The following is a 20606-nucleotide window of genomic DNA, read 5'->3' as shown; positions in this document are numbered from 1 at the left end:
AAGACCACCCTCAGCGTGGCTCAGAAAACTGAAGACATCTAATAGGAGCTTCTTCAATTTCTGTCTATATCCCTACTACCTTTCTGTGTCCCTTTCCAGCCTCTGCTTCTAATTTCTCAGTCTCATCACATTTATAAAGCCAAGGCTGTCCATCTGCTACCTAAATAACTTTGCCCCATCAGTGATCTCCTCTATGGGATTATAAATCTGTCAACACTGATTCCTTTCCCCTCTGCCTTCCAACATACACAAAACCTCTCTCCATCCAGCTCCAATGACCCCACCTCAGCGAAGCCTTTTCTTCAGTGTCCTCTGCATTCCCAATGAGCCACCTTCCTATAGGGGGTCCTCCATCACTATAAGCCCAGGTGGGCAACCTCTGTCATGCCCACCATGGTATCCCTGGCATCAAGCACTATACTTCCAGGAGTTCAACAAATGGAACCCGAAATGAACAAGTTTTCTGATATGGCTATCTCTAACTGAAATTGCCCTTTTAGTTCTCCTCTTCTACTATCAAACTCCTCAAACCCAGGAATTTACATCATCTTTCTTCATCTCCTCATCTCCCAGCACAGCTCCTGGTTGGATTCTATGACAGACTCATCTGTTACACTTAGTTTCACACCTTTAAATCTACTGGCTTGTCAGTTCTCCTTCTGATCTCCTCCCTCCCCCTCACTGGCCCCCACCGCTGACAGAGTGGATGCCACCCATCCCCGCCACCTCATTTTTCCCTTACACATACCTGTCACTCCAGACAAACAGACATACTCTCACTTCAGGTCTCTATTCATGTTATCCCCACCAACACCACTATTCATAGTTTGTTCTCTTCTTTACCTAGTGAAGTACTATCTCTAAGTTATAGACCAATTCCTAACTCCAAGGCTCTGACAAAACTAACAGGGAAAGGGCCTCTCATTCAAGCTCTAGGCAAGCCCTTGAGAACTACTCCTAGCCCTGGTTAGTCTTAACCATGGAGATGCCCTGGGTTGTCTTGGCCAGTAGGGTGAGGCCAATATTAGAAAAGGAAAAAATTTAGAGCTACAAAGGTTCTCTGAACTAAAACAAAGTCTGTGGCATGAGGGCTGGGACTATTTTGGCAGCTAGTTTCCATCATCCCTACTTGGTCTAAGTTTTCCATCTCAGCCATTTGGGTGTCCCAATCTTTGAGAGCTGAGGCTATGCCACTCTGCTCAGCACTCCTGATTAAACCTCAGAGAGAACAGGTGGATAGAAGCAGAGGAAGGGCAGGATAAGAGCTTCAGGGTGCGCATTAAGCATACAAATGCTTGTTAGAAAGAGGATGGTCAACAGCTGCTCTCCATCACCACCCAAATGCACAGATTGCAAACTGGACCCTGGCCTGTCCCATCCGGGTAATGAAGGCCAAAGCCAGGGCAGAGATGCTTTGGTGCCAGAGCAGAACTCAGCCAGCCGGCTGCCAAGTGGCCTCAGTCTTGGCAGTGGCTGCCACGGAGGTTGCAGGCCTTCCTAGCCTGGCCTCCACCTGCTCTCCCAGGGGGCTGTGGGATTTAGCTGCTGAGGGGCAGTGATTAACCATCCTGGGAAGCTAGCGAAGAGACCTCCCTACGTGAGAAATGAGGTCTCTCTGCAATGAAGTGATCTAAACTGTCCTCATGGAGCCTCCTGGGGCCTTCCTGTATTCCAGCCCACCATCTTTTTTTCTCTCCCAGTACAGGATAATTTGAAGCCTCAGAAACTGCTCCTACAGGCCTCAAGAGACCTGGCATCCTGCCATCCTCCAAGTGGTTCTCCCTAACAAGCTTGTATTACCAAGGAGCAAAGGAGATGCTCAGAGTGGAGAATGCTTAACAAAGGCTGGGGAGGTGGAAATTATAGAGGGAGGGACCAGAAGTATAGGTAGAAGAGGAACAAATGAAGTTCTAAGGAAATCCCCAGAAGACTAGAAAGCCCTCAAAGAAAGAAGGGTGGCACTGTGCAGAAAGTAGTAGCACCAAAAGTAAGCTCTGTTGAATACTTCATCCTGAAAAGTTGCCAGATAGCAACTCATGTCCAAGAAGCAAGACAGACCACCCCAACATAATCAGGCTGTTTCTTCTATTTGGCCCCTGCCCCACATTTCCAGCACTGTGCTTGAGCCAGGGTGAAACATCATCCAACAAAGACCCCTGGCTATCCCCCTCAAGTCATTACTTTCTTAACAGCAGCTAAGAAGTCCCACTGCCACACTTTGATGAGCCGCAGGGGCTTAGGCATGAAGTGTCCTGAACCAACAACCTCACTCCCACCCAATCTCATGGGCCTCACATGTGTGTGCATGTCTGTGTATGAAGGATGGGACAGAAGAGATTATACTCTTGGGGACCATGGGGAATGAGACGACCCATAAGGGAGATCCCTCCAGGATCAGGGAGGGAAGGAGGGAGGGTCACCTGCCTCCCAACCACAGACCTGGGGAGGGGGCAAAACACACTGCGAGCTTTGCCCCTTAGTCTCACCTTCATTCCAACTGTGGTATAAAAAATATATGTAGTCTTTGACCCTGGTTGCTGGCTCATTGTTTCTAAAACTCTTGGAATTTTTTGAGCCATAAGAGTGTATTTTGTTATTCCTACCAAACCCCTTTCCAACAATGGGGCTCTTCTACTGATTAGATGACTCTTGGTTGGAGGCTCTAGATAGCTTCAGGATGGAGGCTGGTTGCCAGAAAGACCAACCCAGGATTACAGGGCTGGAACTTCCAGCCCCAACTCCACTCTGACCTCAGGGGAGGGAAGGAGGACTGGACATTGAGATCAATTATCAATGGCCAATGCTTTAATCAATCATGCCTACATAATAAAACCTCCATAATGGCCCTGAAACAACGGGATTCAGAGAGCTTCCTGAACTCCACTTCAGTATGAGGGTTGGTGGACACACTGAAGTGCTAGGAGGCTCTGCACACCACTCCCTACCCCCACTCCAATATCTTGCCCCGTGCATCTAACTCTTCCATTTGGCTGTTACTGAGTTGCATTTTTATAATAAGCCAATAAACATAAAGTGTTTTCCTGAGAGCCATTCTAGCAAATTATTAATGTCAAACCTGAGAAGGAGATTGTGAGAATCCCCAGTTTATACCTGGTCAGTCAGAAATACGGGTGGCCCAGGACTTGCAACTGCCATCTGAAATGGAAGCAGTCTTATGGACTTAGCCCTTTAACTTGAGGGATCTGAGACTAATTCCACGTAGACACTGGCAGATTTGAATTGAGTTGTTGCATACCCACTCGGTGTCAGAGGACTGGAGAACCACACCGCCCCTCCAAAGCTGCAAAGAGCCAAAGGCCCAGCAGAAACAGTGTCACAGAGTCACCCAGACCAGAGTCAGGTGCTCCTTCAGACAGATGTCCAGGGCCTGCAGGAAATCAGACTCCTCTCTTAAATACTTGAAACCAGAGTAGTTGGTCTACTATAAATGAGGTTTTTAAAATTCAATTCCCTCTTATTGCTCGTGCAGATCTGAAATGATCTGACCAGATGGCTGGTGCTCTATAATTCTTGGATTGCTCTCATCAGTTGTTGATGATTTGGATTTTTTTTCTTTTTCTTTTTTTTCCCCCTCACATGAACGTGTTCCTGCACAGGCTTCCTGCGTGCTCACATTGAGTGGGCTCTTTGTGCTAATGCCAATATTTCAGAGACTCTCACAGCCGCCTGGAGTCAGATCAGGTCAATAAGGAGCCCCAGGTCTGCTCCTGGCTGGCTATGCTTCTCTGAGCCCACATGGGACCAACATGCAGCACTGGGTAATGAGCAGAACAAGGGGGCCTCTGCCAGGGCTGCCTCCTTACCTCCACTTCCCCTTCATGTCCCCAAGGAAAGGGAGGTAGCAAAGGTGTATATACATAGATATATATTTTTAAAAAGACTATGTTGCCAAGGCTGGATGCGGTGGCTATTCACGGATACCAAGGTACCAATGATGCAAACTCCTGGGCTCAAGCAATCCTCCCACCTCAGCCTCCTGAGTAGCTGGGACTACAGTCGTATGCCACCATGCCCAGAACAAAGGAATATATTTTTAAAATGACAACTATAGCCACTTATTGAATATGGCCTATGTGCCAGGTCCTGTGTTGAACATTTTACATATATTAACCTTGTTTCATTCTCACATCATCTCTGTGAAGTATTATATTTTCATCCCTTTCTTCAGATGAGGAAACTAAGGTTCTGAGATTCTAAGCAACCTGAGCAAGGTCACACAGCTCAAAAAGAGAGCTGCAGGTGGAGTTGGAGATTCAGAATCATTAAATTTGATGAAGTGCCCCACACAGAACACAGGCTTAAAGAGAGAAGGCTCTGGCCTTGCCATACCATCCTTTATGCCCTCACTGAGCACAAAACACTTCCACCAGGACATCCAAAATACTTTGGTGACTGTTTTTGTCTTTGTTCTCTGTATCCTTTGTGAGATTATGAGCTGGATAGAGGGCAGGGGTCACGTCCTTTTTGCTACACAAGAAGATAGTATGGCACAGTGGTTAGGAGCTGGGGCTTAAAGCCAGACAAATCTAGGTTTGAGTCCCAACTCTACCACTTTTTGGTTGTTTGGCTAAGTCATTCCTTCTGAGACTCAGTTGTATCTGTAAAAACGAGGATAGTTATAGCACCTGCCCTCAAAGGATGCCTGGCAGAGTCAGTGCTCAGTAAATGTGAGCTATTACCTATATCTCGGGCTATAGATGATGCCCGGCACAAAGTAGGATCTCAGAAGATGCCCAGGGTGCAGGAGCCCACTGAAGTGTCTGTGACTGGCATTCTGTAATACCAACTGCACAGGTACAAAGTCCTAGTGTTCAGGGGTCCTCAGCCTCAGGACAAATTCCTGAGTTCCCTGCCCAGAACCCACAGGACCTGCCAGCAAACAGCTTTCCTCTGCTTGCTTGTGAACAGCTGATGCTGTATCCACACTCAAATGCTTGCTGTGCCTCCGTAAGGTGAGGTAGATCCCAAAATAAACCAGAAGAAAGAGACAGGAAGATCACTTCTAGGAACAAGCAGCTCCCAGTGAGGATGCTGACAGTAATAACAGGGGCAGGCAGACTTCAGGAGATTCACCTGCAGCTGTTCCAGGACTGACTGGCTGGGGCCCAATTCCTACCTGGACTGCAGGGAAGGCCCACGAAGTCATGAGTTTGTCGCCTGGTGTTCCAGGCAGCAGGCAGTCTGGAAATTTGCCTTCAAATGAGCACAGCCAACCCCACGAACTCTAGTTCCCCTCTTGGGAGCCTAAGGATAACAGAGCTGCGGTCCTCCCTGAAGAGGCCTGAGGGGACAGAAGGTACTGAACTGGGGACAATAAGGACAATAACTGTCCATATAAACTTGCCATTTTCTTAAAGTCCACCATCTTCCTGTGCCATGCCACTGACTCTTAGACAGGAAACACTCTGCAAACCCCTTTTGCTTGGGCTTACCCTTGCTCCTTGATGAAAGCCTCTGTTGAAGGAGGGAGGACATTCCATGAACATGCAAGTCTCTTCATATCATAAGTTCCCTTCCCCATGTAAAGTCACAGGGACAGAAGCCTACATGCTCATGTACCCTCACCGGCATCCAGTGATTCCACAATGGGATTGAAGGGATGGCCAACTGGAGAATTTACCACTGAAAATCGGAACAGATGTGTACAGAGTGATTTCTCCATGTTAGGAAGTAGGCAGAGGGCTTTGCATCTACCATGTCACTCCATACAACAGCCTCTGCAGCAGGCAGGGCAGGACACTTTCCCCATGCCACCAATGGGAAAAATCAAAGAACAGAAAGATTCTGTGACTTGCCCAAGATCCCCTAAGTAGCAAAGCTAGGATTTGAACCCCAAACTGGCTGAATCTAGTTTGTCCTCTTCACCACTAAATTATACCACCCCCCATTTACCTACTCATCCAGTTCCCAGGACTGGCTACATTCCTTTTAACCTTTAGGTAGATGTGTTGGGAAGCTCCCAGGCAGAATTCAGAATGTGGTAAATTAAGTATCATAATCTGGCTGAAGGCAATTGCCAGCTATCCACACAGACCCCTGAAAGGTCAGTTTCCTAACAGTATACGTAGAAAACATGTCAGTCCTTTATTGGGGCCTCCACTGGTCTGACGCCGTGACACCAGATTCTGAATTACTCCACATCAGATACTGAGGCCAAAACAAGCCTCCCACCTAACCTCCCCTCACCAGTCCTGCTTTTGAGATGCAGTGTGGGCAAAAAATGCTCCTGGGATGGGGCAGGCATGACTGGAATCAGAGTCGCTTTGCCCTCTGAGTTACAGGGCCTCTGTGTTTGGGTGCAACTGCAACACACCCGACCTCTGCCTGCCACCACCCACCCCTCCCCAACCTGGCTTCACTTGAGAACTGAGCCCCACTGGTCCTTAAGGACTAAAACCAGAGGCTCTCAGGGATAGGGCGTGGAAGATACGGACTATACATATCTTCCACCTCTTTCTTCTCTTTCCTTCTCTTTCTTCTTTCAGACAACTCCAAAGGAATTTTGTGCAGAAGAGTTTAACAGGGACTCTTGAGAAACTCCAAGGTAGAGGGTGATGTCAATGAAACATCAAGTTAACTATAAAAATCAATGCTCTACTCCAATTCTCTGGGAGTCTCTCAGAGTCCACAGCTCACTCTTGTCACACAAGCTCTGGCCATCCCTCCCCAAGGACACAGAGAGGGGCTCTTTTTAGCCATTAATAGCAGCCCCACTGCCCAGAGGGTTGGGCAAGGGGCCAGGGTCAGAACCATCAACATTGTTCAGTCTGCAACATGAACCAGGATGCTACTGGTTGAAGGGAGCTACTAACTCAACCACAGAAACAGATAGGGTAGGAGTCAAGGCCACAGGACACTGACTTCCATCTGCTCCAGGAACTTGCATGGTTAAAAGTGGTACAAGAAGGCCAGGTGCGGTGGCTCACGTCTGTAATCCTAGGACTGTGGCAGGCTGAGGCAGGTGGATTGCTCAAGCTCAGGAGTTCAAGACTAGCCTGGGCAACATGGCAAAACCCAGTCTCTACAAAAAAAATACAAAAATTAGCTGGGTGTGGTGGCTTGAGCCTATAGTCCCAGCTACTCTGGAGGCTGAGGTGGGAGGATCACTTGAGCCCAGGAGGCAGAGGTTGCAGTGAGCCGAGAATCACAACATGGCACTCCAGCCTGGGTGACAGAGCAAGACCCTGTCTCAAAAAAAATAAAAGTGGTAAAAGCAACACTATACATATAAAATCGTGGATATAGTCCATATCTTCCACGCCCTATCCCTGAGAGCCTCTGGTTTTAGTCCTTAAAGACCAGTGGGGCTCAGTTCTCAAGTGAAGTCAGGTTGGGGAGGGGTGGGTGGTGGCAGGCAGAGGTTGGATCTGCTGAACCCAATACCTCTATTCCTAAAAGTTCCCTCTGCTCAATGCCATTAGCTCCCACCTGGCTTCCTTGGTGCTTCATCACTCTTCTGTGGCAGCAACTACCCATGTGCAAACACAGCAGGAGCAATATTGCTACCAGAAAGCTGGCTGGCACAGCAAATGCTGGCCTGCCAGCACAGCAGCAGTGGGGGCAGTGAGGACATGGTGATGAATATCGGCAAGAAGCTGATGAAACTACACTGTGGCAGCTGCCAGAGCTTGCCATCCACGTTGCCACTCCTGAGAACAGTCCCAAGTGTCAGTGTAGCAGGCTCCAGCCAAGGACAGCCAGGACTGGGAAGAAGTGGGAAGAGAGTAGGCCCAGGCTCTGGGCTCAATGGCATAGGGAAAGTTAGCTGGAAGACATAGGACAAGTTACCTAACCTCACTGAGCCTCAATGCTTTCATCTGAACATAAAGATAATAATAGCTCCTATTATTGTGAAAATTGAACAAGATTACCCATATGAAGCACCTAGTACAGTACCTGAATATGGTGAAGACTCTGCAATTGTTGACTATTCTCATTATTTTAAGCCCTGGGCCCAGGCTCACAAAAGGGTTAGAATATTGTTCCTTCTGAGGATGCACTATTTAAAAACCAGGCCAGGACCAGCCCGTTTCTCGGCACAGGTTCCTTTAACAACAGAACGCACCTGCCCCACACTGGCGCTCAGGACTCTCCCATGAACAATATTTCAGCAGCACTGAGCCAAGCAGCAGAGCCCAAAATAGCATTTGCAGAGCGAGGCACATGTCAGTGTCTCTCCGGTGCTTCAGAAGTGCAGGGAAAGAAAGTTTTCAATCACTTGCTCAGAAACCACAGCCACCCACCACCTGCCTTCCTTCCAGGGCACTAAGACATTGCAATCTCTGTTTTGCTGGAAAATGAAGGTCCCTGAGCCCTGCAGCAGCAGATACCACTCTGAAGGACCATGCTTTCTCCCTCCCGCAGGCCAGAGAGGAGCAGCCTGAAGGAGCAGCCCTGTGGGGACAAAGGACATACACAGTTTGAATTCAGAGTGTGTTTTGTGGGGACAGGGCTGGGCCTGATACCTGGCCGAAGGGCCTGCCACTCATGCGTCGGGTAGAACACCTCCAGGACTTCCACGTTCAGCTCCTCCTCTGCTTTGGTTTCTTTTCTCTCTGTTTCTTTGGTGCTGCTCTTCTCCGGGTTGGTCAGGGCAAACTCCTTCTGAGAAAAGAAAACACAGGGAATGACCCACCACAACTAGGCGCCCAGGTAAGCAGAAAAAAAAATGGCCTAGGGTAGCACGTTCTTTTCCTCCATGCCCCCCTACCCCACAGCCACACATGTCTGGACACTCACAGTTCCTTTCACAAAGTCAGCCTCAGAACCAGCACATGTGAGGTGATACGGCTAAATTAATGCAGCAAGCTGTCCTGTGTGTATGTGGTACTTTTGAAAACACATAGGGAATGACTCTAGAAGATTCCATGGTATCTTGAACGTGTTAAGGGAACACATTAGGGACAGGGGCTGGCAAAAGGAACAATAAAAGCCTTTTACTTTTTGACATGCTATTATACTGTTTGATGTTTAAAACTCGTACGCATTATTTTTACAATAAAAATACACATATTTAGAAGAGAAAAAAACACATACATGAATGGGAGAGTAAGGCCTCAAATGGCCACTACAGATGCACAAAAGCTGGCAGCTAAGGCCCAGCTGATTCCCAAGCATCCCAGCAGGGCACAATTCCCCAGTGTGCCTATGAGCCACTGCAAACCATAGAGGAAGGGTGCAAGTGGGAAGGTGAGAATCCAGCTGGGCTGAGGGAGGAAGATGCTCAGGTTGGAAACCACTTCCTAAAACCTGTTTCCTTCCACCCTGTGCAGAACATAGAGGATTAATGAGATGGTGTCTCTGGAGCATTCTCAGCTCAGGAGACAGCAATGAAAGATAAATACAAAGTATTATTCATTTTGCTCTTTCCTGGACTCTCACCCTTCCTATCCCATTTTTAAACCTGTTCGTACAAAAAGAAGTAATAAGGCCTCAGGAAATGCGAACCAGAGGGTTCCAGAGCTCTGGGAAATTACATTTGGGAAAACAAGGAAGAACCCACATTAGCACATGGGGAGGTATTTCAGCCTGCCCACCTCCCCTGTCATCACTTTTTCTCTGCTTGCCAATCTCTCCCTTAGTAACAAAAAGTATATTTCTTGGAATATTCCTGTGAGCCCAAACCCATGCTGGGTACTTTACATAGATCTCGTTTTGGTCTCCCAACAATGCTAACCACACCTGCGAGATGTTATATGCATACATCTGGAAAGTTATTTAACTTTCAAATAACACCTTGTTCTCCGCCAGGTGCGGAGGCTCATGCCTGTAATCCCAGCACTTTGAGAGGCCAAGGTGGGTGGATTGTTTGAACCCAAGAGTTCAAGACCAGCCTGGGAAACACGTCAAAACCCCATCTCTACAAAAAACACAAAAAAATTAGCCAGGCGTGGTGGTGCACACCTATAGTCCCAGAGACTTGGGAGGCTGAGGCAAGAGGATCGTTAGAGCCCAGGAAGCAGAGGCTGCAGTGACCTGAGATGGCACCACCACACTTCAGCCTGGGTGACAGAGCAAGACCCTGTCTCCAAAAAAAAAAAAAAAAAAAAAAGTGCCTTACTCCAGATAAGGACTCCCTCCTGCCTGGGTCCCTCAATGTCTGATCTTTTGCCAGAGGAAAGGTTAAAATGTTAAGGTGCTGGTGATGACAATGTAGAGCCCCTCCAAGAATTTTTACAGTTTAACAAGAAATAAAGGCATGAAATTTAGATGACAGAATTTCAGGCCTTACTAAGACCAGTAAGGAAAATATCTTGGCAAGAAGAAGCTCTCGAATCTAACCACACCTGGGAGATGTTATATGCATAGTTATGAGAGGCACTGACTCTAGCATAGTGGTTAAGATGCTGGAATAATTCAAATCCCAGTTTCTTGTGACTCAGGAAAAGTTTTTTAACTTTCTAAGTTTCAGTTTCCATATCTTCAACATGAAAATAATAACAACATCTAGCTCATAGTTAGATGAGGTACTATATTGTAAACCACTGGCCTTGGGTATGTGGTGGCTGTTACTGTTATTACTTATAAAGGCAGTCATAGATTCCAGGCTGTGTTGTGACATCCAGGAGTGACTATACAATATGGCATCATTCAAGCATGTCACCTGTGTAGCCTGGTGCCTCAAACCCCTCCTATCCCTTCAACTTAAAAGTTTGCCCAAACCTGAGCTCAAAAGGAAACTAGGAATAGAAGAATAGGTGTGCTTATGAGACTACAGAGAAGACTGGCAAGAGTCACCCTCCATTCTGAGGACATGGACATCAAGGACTTCCAACAAGCTGAGTTTCTAGAGGGCAGGCACCATGTCAGTCTCCTTCATCACCCCCATGCCTAGCACAGCGCTTAGTTTGAAACTGCTGCAACAAATAGATGAATGAATGCCCCTTCCCACAGGCAGGTGTGTCTTCTGGGTGCCTTAGACTGAGGAAAGCCCAAAGCACGTGAGTCTGCTGCAGGTGCTCACCTCACATTCCACAACAAAGACCACCCTGTCTGCTAAGTACCCAGAGCCTATATACACTAGGATCAGCCCTGGTCAGAAGCATTAGACTGTGGGACGAGGAGAAAGTCAGTAAAATTTACCTTGGAGGTGTGTCAATGAAATGTCCCAGGGGCCAGGCAGGGATGCAGGTATATCAGTGGACCAGGTGTAAACAACAGGGAGTGGTGGGACTGTAGAAACTGGAGCCCTCCTGCCTTGACTCAGGGAAGCAGCTGCTACTCAGCTGGTCTACCACTGTCACGCAGGCATTCAACTTGAAAACAGAAATCCAGATTTTTATGTGAAATGTTCTTATTTTTAGAACACTAAGAGGGCCAAACTAAAATATCTAAGCATCAATTTGCAACCTTTTTTTAAAAAAAATTTTTAGTAGAGACAAGGTCTCCCTATGTTTCCTAGGCTGGTCTTGAACTCCTAGACTTAAGCAATCCTCCCTCCTCTGCCTCCCAAAGTGCTGGGATTACAGGCATGAGCCACCATGCCCAGCCTCAATCCTTATTTACCTATTAGCCGGGTAATTCCTGGCAGGCTGTAAGCAAGCAGCCAAATTCTCATCAAGAGAAGCAGAGAGCGGCAAGGGAGATGGTGATAAGAAGGTAGCACAGGAAACCCTTCAAAATCGAGGTAGGCTGATGTTCATTTAACCGCTAAGGGTTGGGAAAGCCTCTTTTTCTAGATTTCATTAACAAGATTAACAGAGTGGATTTGAGAAGGAGGGAAAGAATGAGACTGATGAACCGCTGAGCTACATGCTTCAAGTCCTAAAGAGGCCAGACTCCTTTGCAACAATCCTGTCACTGTTCAAAATGTTTTTTGCACTTCCTCTAGGTATCATCTTTGAACCAGATTTTAAGACGCAAACACAAAATCTGTACATTTAAAAGTACATTTTAAAGTACACCTCGATTTTTAGTGGGGATTGACACAAAATTGGTTCTCCCCTATCTGTGCTCACCCTGTTCACCAGACCTGGCTATGAGAGTCTTTAGATGCTTTGCCCAAATCACACCTAACTATCCTCAAAGGCCAAGGGCTCAGAAGCATTGAGAGAGGTTCAGTGATATGAACACACCACAGGCTGGACAGTGAGTTCAAAAGCAGAGTTTCAGAAAACGTTTTGAGAAAAAGCAGCATCAAGAGGATGAGGTTGTAATGATAACAGCAGCTACCGTTTATTAAGCCCTGATCATATGTCAGGCACCGGGGCAAGATGCCTTCCATGCCTCAATTCATCCAAGTCTCATCTGTGAAGCACATCATATTAGTCCCATAGGAGGACAGATATGGGGCTTTTCAAAATCACACTGCTCAGAAAAGCACAACAGAGATTGAAGTCCAGACCTGCCTGGCTCCAAAGCCCATACATAAGTTTTGACTCACTTCTATGATTCTTTTTTGGTCAGATGTCCTACTAAGTTGTGCCCTGAGAGCTGAGGGAATGATGCTGGGACATTAAGATCGCTTTAGCATATCTACCAGCACATGCCCTTCCTTGGCAAAGACTTCCATGGGCCAGGTAAGAAACCACAGTCCCAGAGTAAGAACAAGCACAACTAGCCTCAATCTGCCTAGGCAGTGTCCTGAACAGGAGAGAGGGAGGCAGGCCAGCCCTTGGTCGGCCATGAAGTAAACCCCGTGCTCTGGTGCCTCCCCAGCTGGCTCCTCAGGGCTCCCTTCCATGCTGGATCATCAGCGCTCTCTTCTCCCTATCACCATCATTCCAAATACCAATTTCCTCTCAAGTGACTGGCAAGAAATCCTAGCTAAGGTGTTAGCTGACAACAGCTTACCATGTCACACTTCCTTGCGCTTGTATCTGAATAAGAGATTCTTAAAAACCAAAGCCTTCAAGATCCAAGAGAATGAATGAATCTCTAATGGTGGGTTGACAGACACTGTAACAGAGACAGACTGCCAGGGCAACATTTTGGGACAGAAGCCTGCCTGACACAGCCCAAATTAAACCATAGAAGCAGCACCCCCATACTAAAAAAACAACAGCTGACATTCATTAACCATTTATTGGCCATATTGTACCAGTTTCAATGCCAGGTGCTTTATATATAATCACATTTAATCTACACTAAAACCTTAAGAGGAAGGTACCAACCCTGTTTTACAGATTAGGAAACAAAGCTCAGAAAGAGTCGAATTGCCAAAGTGTGAGGCAAAAGGGATCTTACGAAGGGCCTGTGCTTCCTCCACAAGGCTCCACTACTGTACCTGCCTCATTGTTCACCACCTTTTTAAAGGCCAGTAACACACAACCACGGCCCTTCAGCATCTACATGCCTCCTAAGATGTGGCATCCCAGGGAAGTACCGCAGCAGGAGCCAGGAAGGAAAGCTGGCTCCAGATCATACTGTGATACACACAGCCAGTCTTTCCTGGGTGGGCATGAACCTGCCCCACTGCCTTTGGGGAGGATAATTCCAGGTCATCAGGAGCACTTACCTGGACTCCGGGCTCTGAAGAAAGGATCATAACCACCTCACCCCATTTTCACTGTTCTGAAGGTGGCTGGCTGCATAATTTAGATTTTAAATGACATCAGGGCAACAATTTTTATGGTATGAGAGAAAAGATGCTTCAACTCCTACTTGTGCTTAGCACATGATAAAAGATTATGACAAATGTATACAGCTTAGGAACAGACATAAGGATAAAAGCAGCTTCTGTTGATGAAAGTCAGTATTAACATTTTTCTGAGACTAGACTCAATAGAGCTAATATAAATGGGCCAGAATAATTATGCTCTGAAAGCTCATCTATTTGGTTGGACTATTATCCAAAAGGGACTTCCTAACTCAGTCCTTAAGTAAATTCATCAGCATGCCTTTGTTAATTGTGCATCTGCTAAAGCTCATGATGGGGAGCACGGCATCCTCATGAGCTACAAGTTGGGGAGGGGACAAAGCCCTGGTCCCTCAAGGCTCTTTTCTGGGCCATTCCACCGCCAATCCATGCCAGAGACAGCCCCAACCTCATGCTGTAGCCAGTCCCATTCTCAGGGGCCCCTGGAATCCCATTCTCACTGTCCTTGAAGAAGAGGCAAATAAACAGCACCAACAGGATCTCAGAGGGCATTAAAAACTCAAAAGGATTCATGACTCCCAACTGTATGTTTTCTCCTGCTCCACAAAGTGGGGGGAAAGGCAGAGAGGAAACAAATGATTTCAGAGAGAAGGTGGAAGCTTGCCATGAGCCAGAGGTGAACCACAGCTAAGCTGGATTGTTATTAAATTCATCACAATTGTCATTTGCACTTCAAGGACCTCCCGCTCCAGAGCTTCCAGCGCTTTATCCAACATTTAGTGGGAGCCCTGGGGTTGGGGAAGGTGGCCAGGGGAGGGTGAAACTGTCAAATAACTGACAGTGGGAGCTTATCAAGGGAGAAGAGAGGGAGGGCATTAGGAGCTGGTCAAGGGCAGGCTGTTGCTGGGACAAGCCAAGTAAACAGGGCCAGGAACCGTATTGTGCTGCAGCCAGGCCACGCTCAGGGCCTTTTCGGGCATTCTCCTCCTGCCAGTGGCAATGGCAGAAGCCCGGAGCAGTGAGCTCTAGGTTAATGAAGTGTGGCCCGGAAAGAACAGGGAGCTATAGACAAAAGGAAGGAGGATACAGAGATGGAGATGAACTGAGAAAGTACAAGGGAGAGAGGAGGAGAGGAAGCAAGAGTCTAACTTGGAACTGATGCCCACCACACAGGCACTCAGCTTTTGGGAAGAATCCTGACATTCACAGCTCTCACAAGCTGGCTGTGTGATTTTGGCCAAGTTACCTAATGTCTCTGAGTCTTAGTCTTCTCCTCAAAAGGAGGATAAAAACTGCAGCTGCCTAATTCATAGTGTTGTTGGGAGGATTAAATGAAAATATATATAAAGCACTCACTACAAGGTTTGGTACATGGAAGATTATTATTAATTTATCATCATCATCATCTTTTCCCCAAAGGGAAACTGTGTCATAAGCTTTAAACAGAAGCCAGAAGACACAGGGATGGGGAGGAAGAAGTCTACCTACTCCATGATCCACTGCCAGCCACACTCACATAAGAAAGAAACATAAAAGCCCACCCTACTCCCACAGCAGCCCTGGTGACAGGGCCTTCTCAAGACCTCATCGAGGATCCCTCCCACTTGCAATAAAGACATTTACCGGGTTCTGATGACTGAGGCAGAAGGTGAAACAGGCAGCCATCAGCAGCCCAAGCAGTATGGCCAGAGGAGCCATCCTAGATGAAGGCAGGCTCTGGGGAGCCATAGTCAGGGACCTGCAAGTGCAAGCACAGAAAACAGAAGGTCAATGAAAAGCTAGTGCTTGATTCCCCCGCGCTGTGATTCCCGTGTCATCACTTGCTCACATGTCAGACATTTCCTGCATAGAGGTATAACGAGTCTTCTACCACTTGTAGATAATTCTGAAACCTCTATCTCCCATGGTGGATCCAACTATCCAATAAGAGATATGGCCTGGCTAGAACCATACAGTCAATCAGGACTCTTGCATGAGCTATCACAGCCCTGGTCCCTTCCTTCTTCATTAGAACTTGTTATCAGGTTGTGGCGGGTGGTCTTGACTATGATAAGGAGAGAGGGAAACTAACCAACTGATCTGTGTGTGAACTAACATGGGTGCAAATCCACATTAGCGTTTGTAACCACCCACTTCTAAAACACACCCATTATCCTACCTGAAGGCAGATGGCATCAATATCCTCCAAGACAGCAAAGTTCAATATTTCCAAGTCACAAAACCTCTCACACCACCTTTCAAACAGTCAAACAAATCAAAGTACAAGCCCCAGTAGCTATTAAAAAGGACAGGCAAAGGTGGGAGGATCCCTTGAGGCCAGCAGTTCAAGACCAGCCTGCACAACACAGTGAGACCCTGTCTCCACAAAAAAAAAAAAAATTAAAAAACAAAAGAATTAGCTAGGCACAGTGGTGTGAGCCTGTAGTCCCAGCTACATGGGAGGCTGAGGCAGGAAGACCACTTGAGCCCCAGAGGTTGAGGCTGTAGTGACCCATGACTATACCACTGCACTCCAGCCTGGGTGACAGAGTGAGACCCCAATCCTCCAAAAAAAAATTAAAAGAATATAAGGATGGAAGGATATCCCATGTTCATGAATTAGAGACTTCATACTGTTAATAACAATACTACCTAAAGCAACATACAGATTCAGAGCAATCTCTGTTAAAATCCCAATGGAGAAATTCATCCTAAAACTCATATGAAATTTCAGGGGACCCAGAATAGCCAAAACAATCTCAAAAATGAAGAAAGGGCTGGGTTTAGTGGCTCACACCTATAATCCCAGCACTTTAGGAGGCCAGTGGGTGGAATGCCTGAGCTCAAGAGTTCAAGACCAGCCTGGGCAACATGGCAAAACTCCATCTCTACCAAAAATACAAAACATTTCTGGGTGTGCTGGTACACGCCTGTAGTCCCAGCTACCCAGGAGGCTGAGGTGGGAGGATCGCTTGAGCCTGGGAGGCGAAGGTTGCAGTGAGCTGAGATCACGCCACTGCACTACAACCTGGGCGACAGAGTGAGTACCCGTCTAAGAAAGTAAAAGAAGTTAGAGGACTCACTCTTCCTGATTTCAAAACTTACTACAAAGCTACTGTAATCAAAGGGTGATACTGGCATAAGGATGGACAGACCAATGGAATAAAATTGAGAGTCCAGAAATAATCTCATATATGGTCAATTTCTGACAATGGTGCCAAGACCATTCAATGGAGAAAGGACAGTCTAACAAATGGTACTGGGACAACTGGATATCCACATGTATAAGAGTGAAGTTGGGGCCAGGCACAGTGGCTCACGCCTATAATCCCAGCACTTTGAGAGGCCGAGGCAGGCGGATCACGAGGTCAGGAAATCAAGACCATCCTGGCTAACACAGTGAAACCCCATCTCTACTAAAAACACAAAAAATTAGCTGGGCATGGTGGCAGGCGCCTGTAGTCCCAGCTACTCAGGAGGCTGAGGCCGGAGAATGGTATGAACCTGGGAGGCGGAACTTGCAGTGAGCCAAGATTGTGCCACTGCACTCCAGCCTGGGCAACAGAGAGAGACTCCATCTCAAAAAATTAAAAAATTTAAAAAAAAAAGACTCAAGTTGGACCCTTACCTTATATCATTTATAAAAGCTAACTAGAAATGAATCAAAGACTTACATTTAAGAGCTAAAAGCATAAAACTTAGAAGGAAACATAGATGTAATGTTAACAACCTTGGATTTGGCAATGGTTTCTTAAATATAACACCAAAAGCATAGGCAACAAAAGAAAAACAGATAAACTGGACTTCATCAAGATTAAAAAGTTTTTGGGTCTCAAAGGATACTATCAAAATAGTGAAAAGACAGAATGGGAGAAAATATTTATAAATCACATGTCTGTTACGGGTATATCGTCCAGAACGTGTTGAGAATTCCTAAATCTCAACAACAAAAAGACAAGCATCCCAATTTAAAAATGGGAAAAGGTAGGAGTTCAAGAACAGCCTGAGCAATATAGCTAGCCATCTTCTCTAAAAAAAAAAAAAACTAAAAATTTAAAAAATTAGCCAGGTGTGGTGGTGTACACCTGTAGTCCCAGCTACTTAGGAGGCTCAGGTGAGATCTCTTGAGCCCAGGAGTTTGAGGCCTCAGTGAGCTATGATAATGTCACTGTGCTCCAGTCTGGGCAACAGAGTGAGATTCTGTCACTAAAAAAAAAAAAAATTTTAAATAAAAATGGGCAAAGGACTTGAATAAACATTTCTCCAAAGAAGATATACAAATGGCCAATAGAGACATGAAAAGGTTCTCAACATCATTAACTATGAGGGAAATGCAAATCAAAACCACAATGATACACCACTTCACACCCACAATGACGGCTGTAATGTTTTTTAAGTAAAATAACAAGTGTTGGTGAAGACGTGGATTAACTGGAACCCTCGTACATTGCTGGTGTAGATATAAAACAGTGCAGCCACTTGGGAATAGTTTGGTGGCTCCTCAGAAAGCTAAATATAGAATTACCATATGTCCCGGCAATTCCACTCCTAGGCATATCCCCCAAAGAATTGAAAACAGGGACTCAAACAGATATATGTACATCAATGTTCGTTGTAGCATTATTCACAATACCCAGAAAGTGGAAACAATCCAAGTGCCATCAAAAGATGAATTTTCAAAATGTGGTATATACATACAATGGAATATTATTCAGCCATAAAAGGAATGAAATTCTGATACATGCTGCAACCTGGAAGCTTTAAAATATTGTCTTAAGTGAAATAAGTCAGACACAAAAGCTCAGATATTGTATGATTCTGATTATACAAAATATTTAGAACAGACAAATTCATTTTGATAGAAAGTAGAAAAGCGGTTACCGAGTTAAAGAAAAGGGAAAATGGAGAGTTACTCCTTAATATTGAAGAGTTTCTATTTGGAAAAGTGAAAATATTCTAGTAAACTAGGATAGAAGTCAAAAAAACTTAATCCAAATTAGCAAATGATCTAGGAAAGGAAGGCAGAAAGAAAAACAAAATAAAACAAGCAAGAAACCTTAGGAAAATTCAGGCTGTGTCAGTATTAGCCCAGACCTTGTAAGAGGTTTTAATATTATCCCCCAGCCCCAGTATACCTCATTAGGCAGTTTACTCAATTGAGGCTTAAGTGAGTTAATTACAGGGCAGCACCTCTGAAGAATTGGTGTTTACTTTTTCTCTATCCCACTCCTGCCACATTTCTCCCTGCTTCACCTTAAGAAATTGGACCTGTGGCATGATTGCAGTGGGACCTAAAGCGTGCCTGAACCCACTCTCAGAAGCCATTACCCCTCTGTGAAGCCCACATCTTGTCAGGGGCCGACAGAAACTTTCCCTAAGGACATCTGCAGCCATGAAGGAAAACAGCCCCGCTGGACCGGCACTGTGCTAAAAAAGCACAGCCAAATGGAAAAGCAAAGGCTCGGGTACTAAAAATAGCTGCTACACTCACCCAGCAGCAAAAGCCTTAGCTTTCTGCCAGTTTCCCCCCTCTTTTTTTGCCGACAAAATGGAACGGCTGAGTGCCACGAGAGCTTCCCCCAGCAACCTGGCTCCCTGGGGCACCAATCACACTGAAAGTCAGGGATTGAGTTCACAGCACCACACTAGGTTCTGGATAGGTGACTGGTCATCCCTGGGTGTGAGCAGGAGAGGGGCCAGGCTGGGTGAGGATTAGCAAGGGGCAAAGGGTCACCACATCAGAAGGGAGAAGGCTAGGGAGGCCTAGGGAGATAGTTCCTAAGAAGGCACAACCCTAGAGCTGCCTGTACTGCTCTATACTTTCGTTAACGCTGCAGCCTTGGCTGTGGGGAAAAAAAAAAGAATAAAGAATAGAAGCAGGGGACTCACAGTATTATCAAGACAATGTACAATAAAACAAAGATTAACCCAAAGCCACAGATGTCCCTCCCCTTCCATGAGATACTCGTGTATACACACACACACACACACACACACACACACACACACACACACACACACACAGAGTTATGAGCTCCCTTCTTACAGCCGGGTATCAACAACGAAACTGGTGCTGGGGAAAAAGAAGAGGAGGAAGAGCTAAATGAGAAGGAAATAGTCAAGGGCAAAGAAGACAAATCAGCAGAAGGAGGAGGCCCAGAAGGGACTGAGGAAGAAGAGGTCAGGGGCAGCTGATGCACACACAGCAGCTTCCCCCACTCCTTGGAGTGGGAAGAGGAGTGGAGGGTGAGAGAAATGGCAGCTCCCACAGGGCTCCCAGCCGTCTCCATCTCCTGCACACACGCTAACACTGTCAGAAACATTTTCTGCCAATACTAAGGATGAGAGATGGATTCACAAGTGGATCCTTCATCTTTCCTCAATAATTCCACATGGACTGCACGCCTGACCCAGTTATTGCCTCTATATATTTTTCCACAAAACAGGGAGAGAAAATGAGAGAGAGAAAGAGAGGACAAGAACATGGAGCTGAGTTGGGCAGTGGGAGAGGGATGGGGGGATTGAGAGGACTGAGGAGAGACCTAGGTGAGGCTGGGAGAAAGGTGTGAGATAGTTCCTCAGACTTCACAGGGGCATTCAGAGAGCAAGAGCAAGTACCAACTCTGCAGCAAGCAGGCATGGAAAACAGTGTTCTCCGTCCTTTTAAGGCCTAGCCTGCAGCCACGTCACCTGGTCTTGGTCCTTACTCAAGAAGTGGCAGGCATAGTTTGCCCTGGGCTTTATGCTAAAGCTGAGGGAGAAGGGAAAAGGGGAAAGGGAAGTGGCACACAGCTATGCTTCGCCAGGATGGCCTACCATCACAAGCAGGGACAGAGGCAGCAGCAGCAGCAAAAGCCAGCTGCAGTCCCTGGCATAAGTAAAGCCAAAGTCATGGCATCCCATTGAGGCACAGTTTGGCACACCTGGCCTGATGATAGTGCCATTCCCGAAACACTTGCCATGCATAAACTCTGGGTTCACCTCATCAATGGCCCCTGCATAACGTGCAAAAAAAAAAAAAAAAATCCTTCTCATCGTCCTTGACTTTCAATGGAGGACAGACCTACAT

The 20606-nt window shown here is 46.4% G+C and overlaps 1 protein-coding gene across 3 annotated transcripts in view; it reads right to left on the bottom strand.

The window, feature by feature from the left end:
• SIL1 (SIL1 nucleotide exchange factor) overlaps window positions 1-20606 on the bottom strand; it is a 236736-nt gene that overhangs the window by 152473 nt on the left and 63657 nt on the right. For 2 of the 3 annotated variants that reach the window (XM_008014608.3, XM_038007344.2), the window contains 2 exons: window positions 15182-15296; window positions 8487-8625 (listed from right to left, as the gene is read on the bottom strand). In XM_008014608.3, the coding sequence (XP_008012799.1) occupies window positions 8487-8625; window positions 15182-15286 (244 nt within the window). In that variant the 5' untranslated portion in view covers window positions 15287-15296. The remainder of the gene's footprint in view (window positions 1-8486; window positions 8626-15181; window positions 15297-20606) is intronic. The other variant, XM_038007348.2, reaches the window with a different exon arrangement.

This window comes from Chlorocebus sabaeus, chromosome 23, assembly GCF_047675955.1.
Source record: "Chlorocebus sabaeus isolate Y175 chromosome 23, mChlSab1.0.hap1, whole genome shotgun sequence".
Classification (NCBI taxonomy): domain Eukaryota; kingdom Metazoa; phylum Chordata; class Mammalia; order Primates; family Cercopithecidae; genus Chlorocebus; species Chlorocebus sabaeus.
This window is presented reverse-complemented; position numbering and strand designations above follow the sequence as displayed.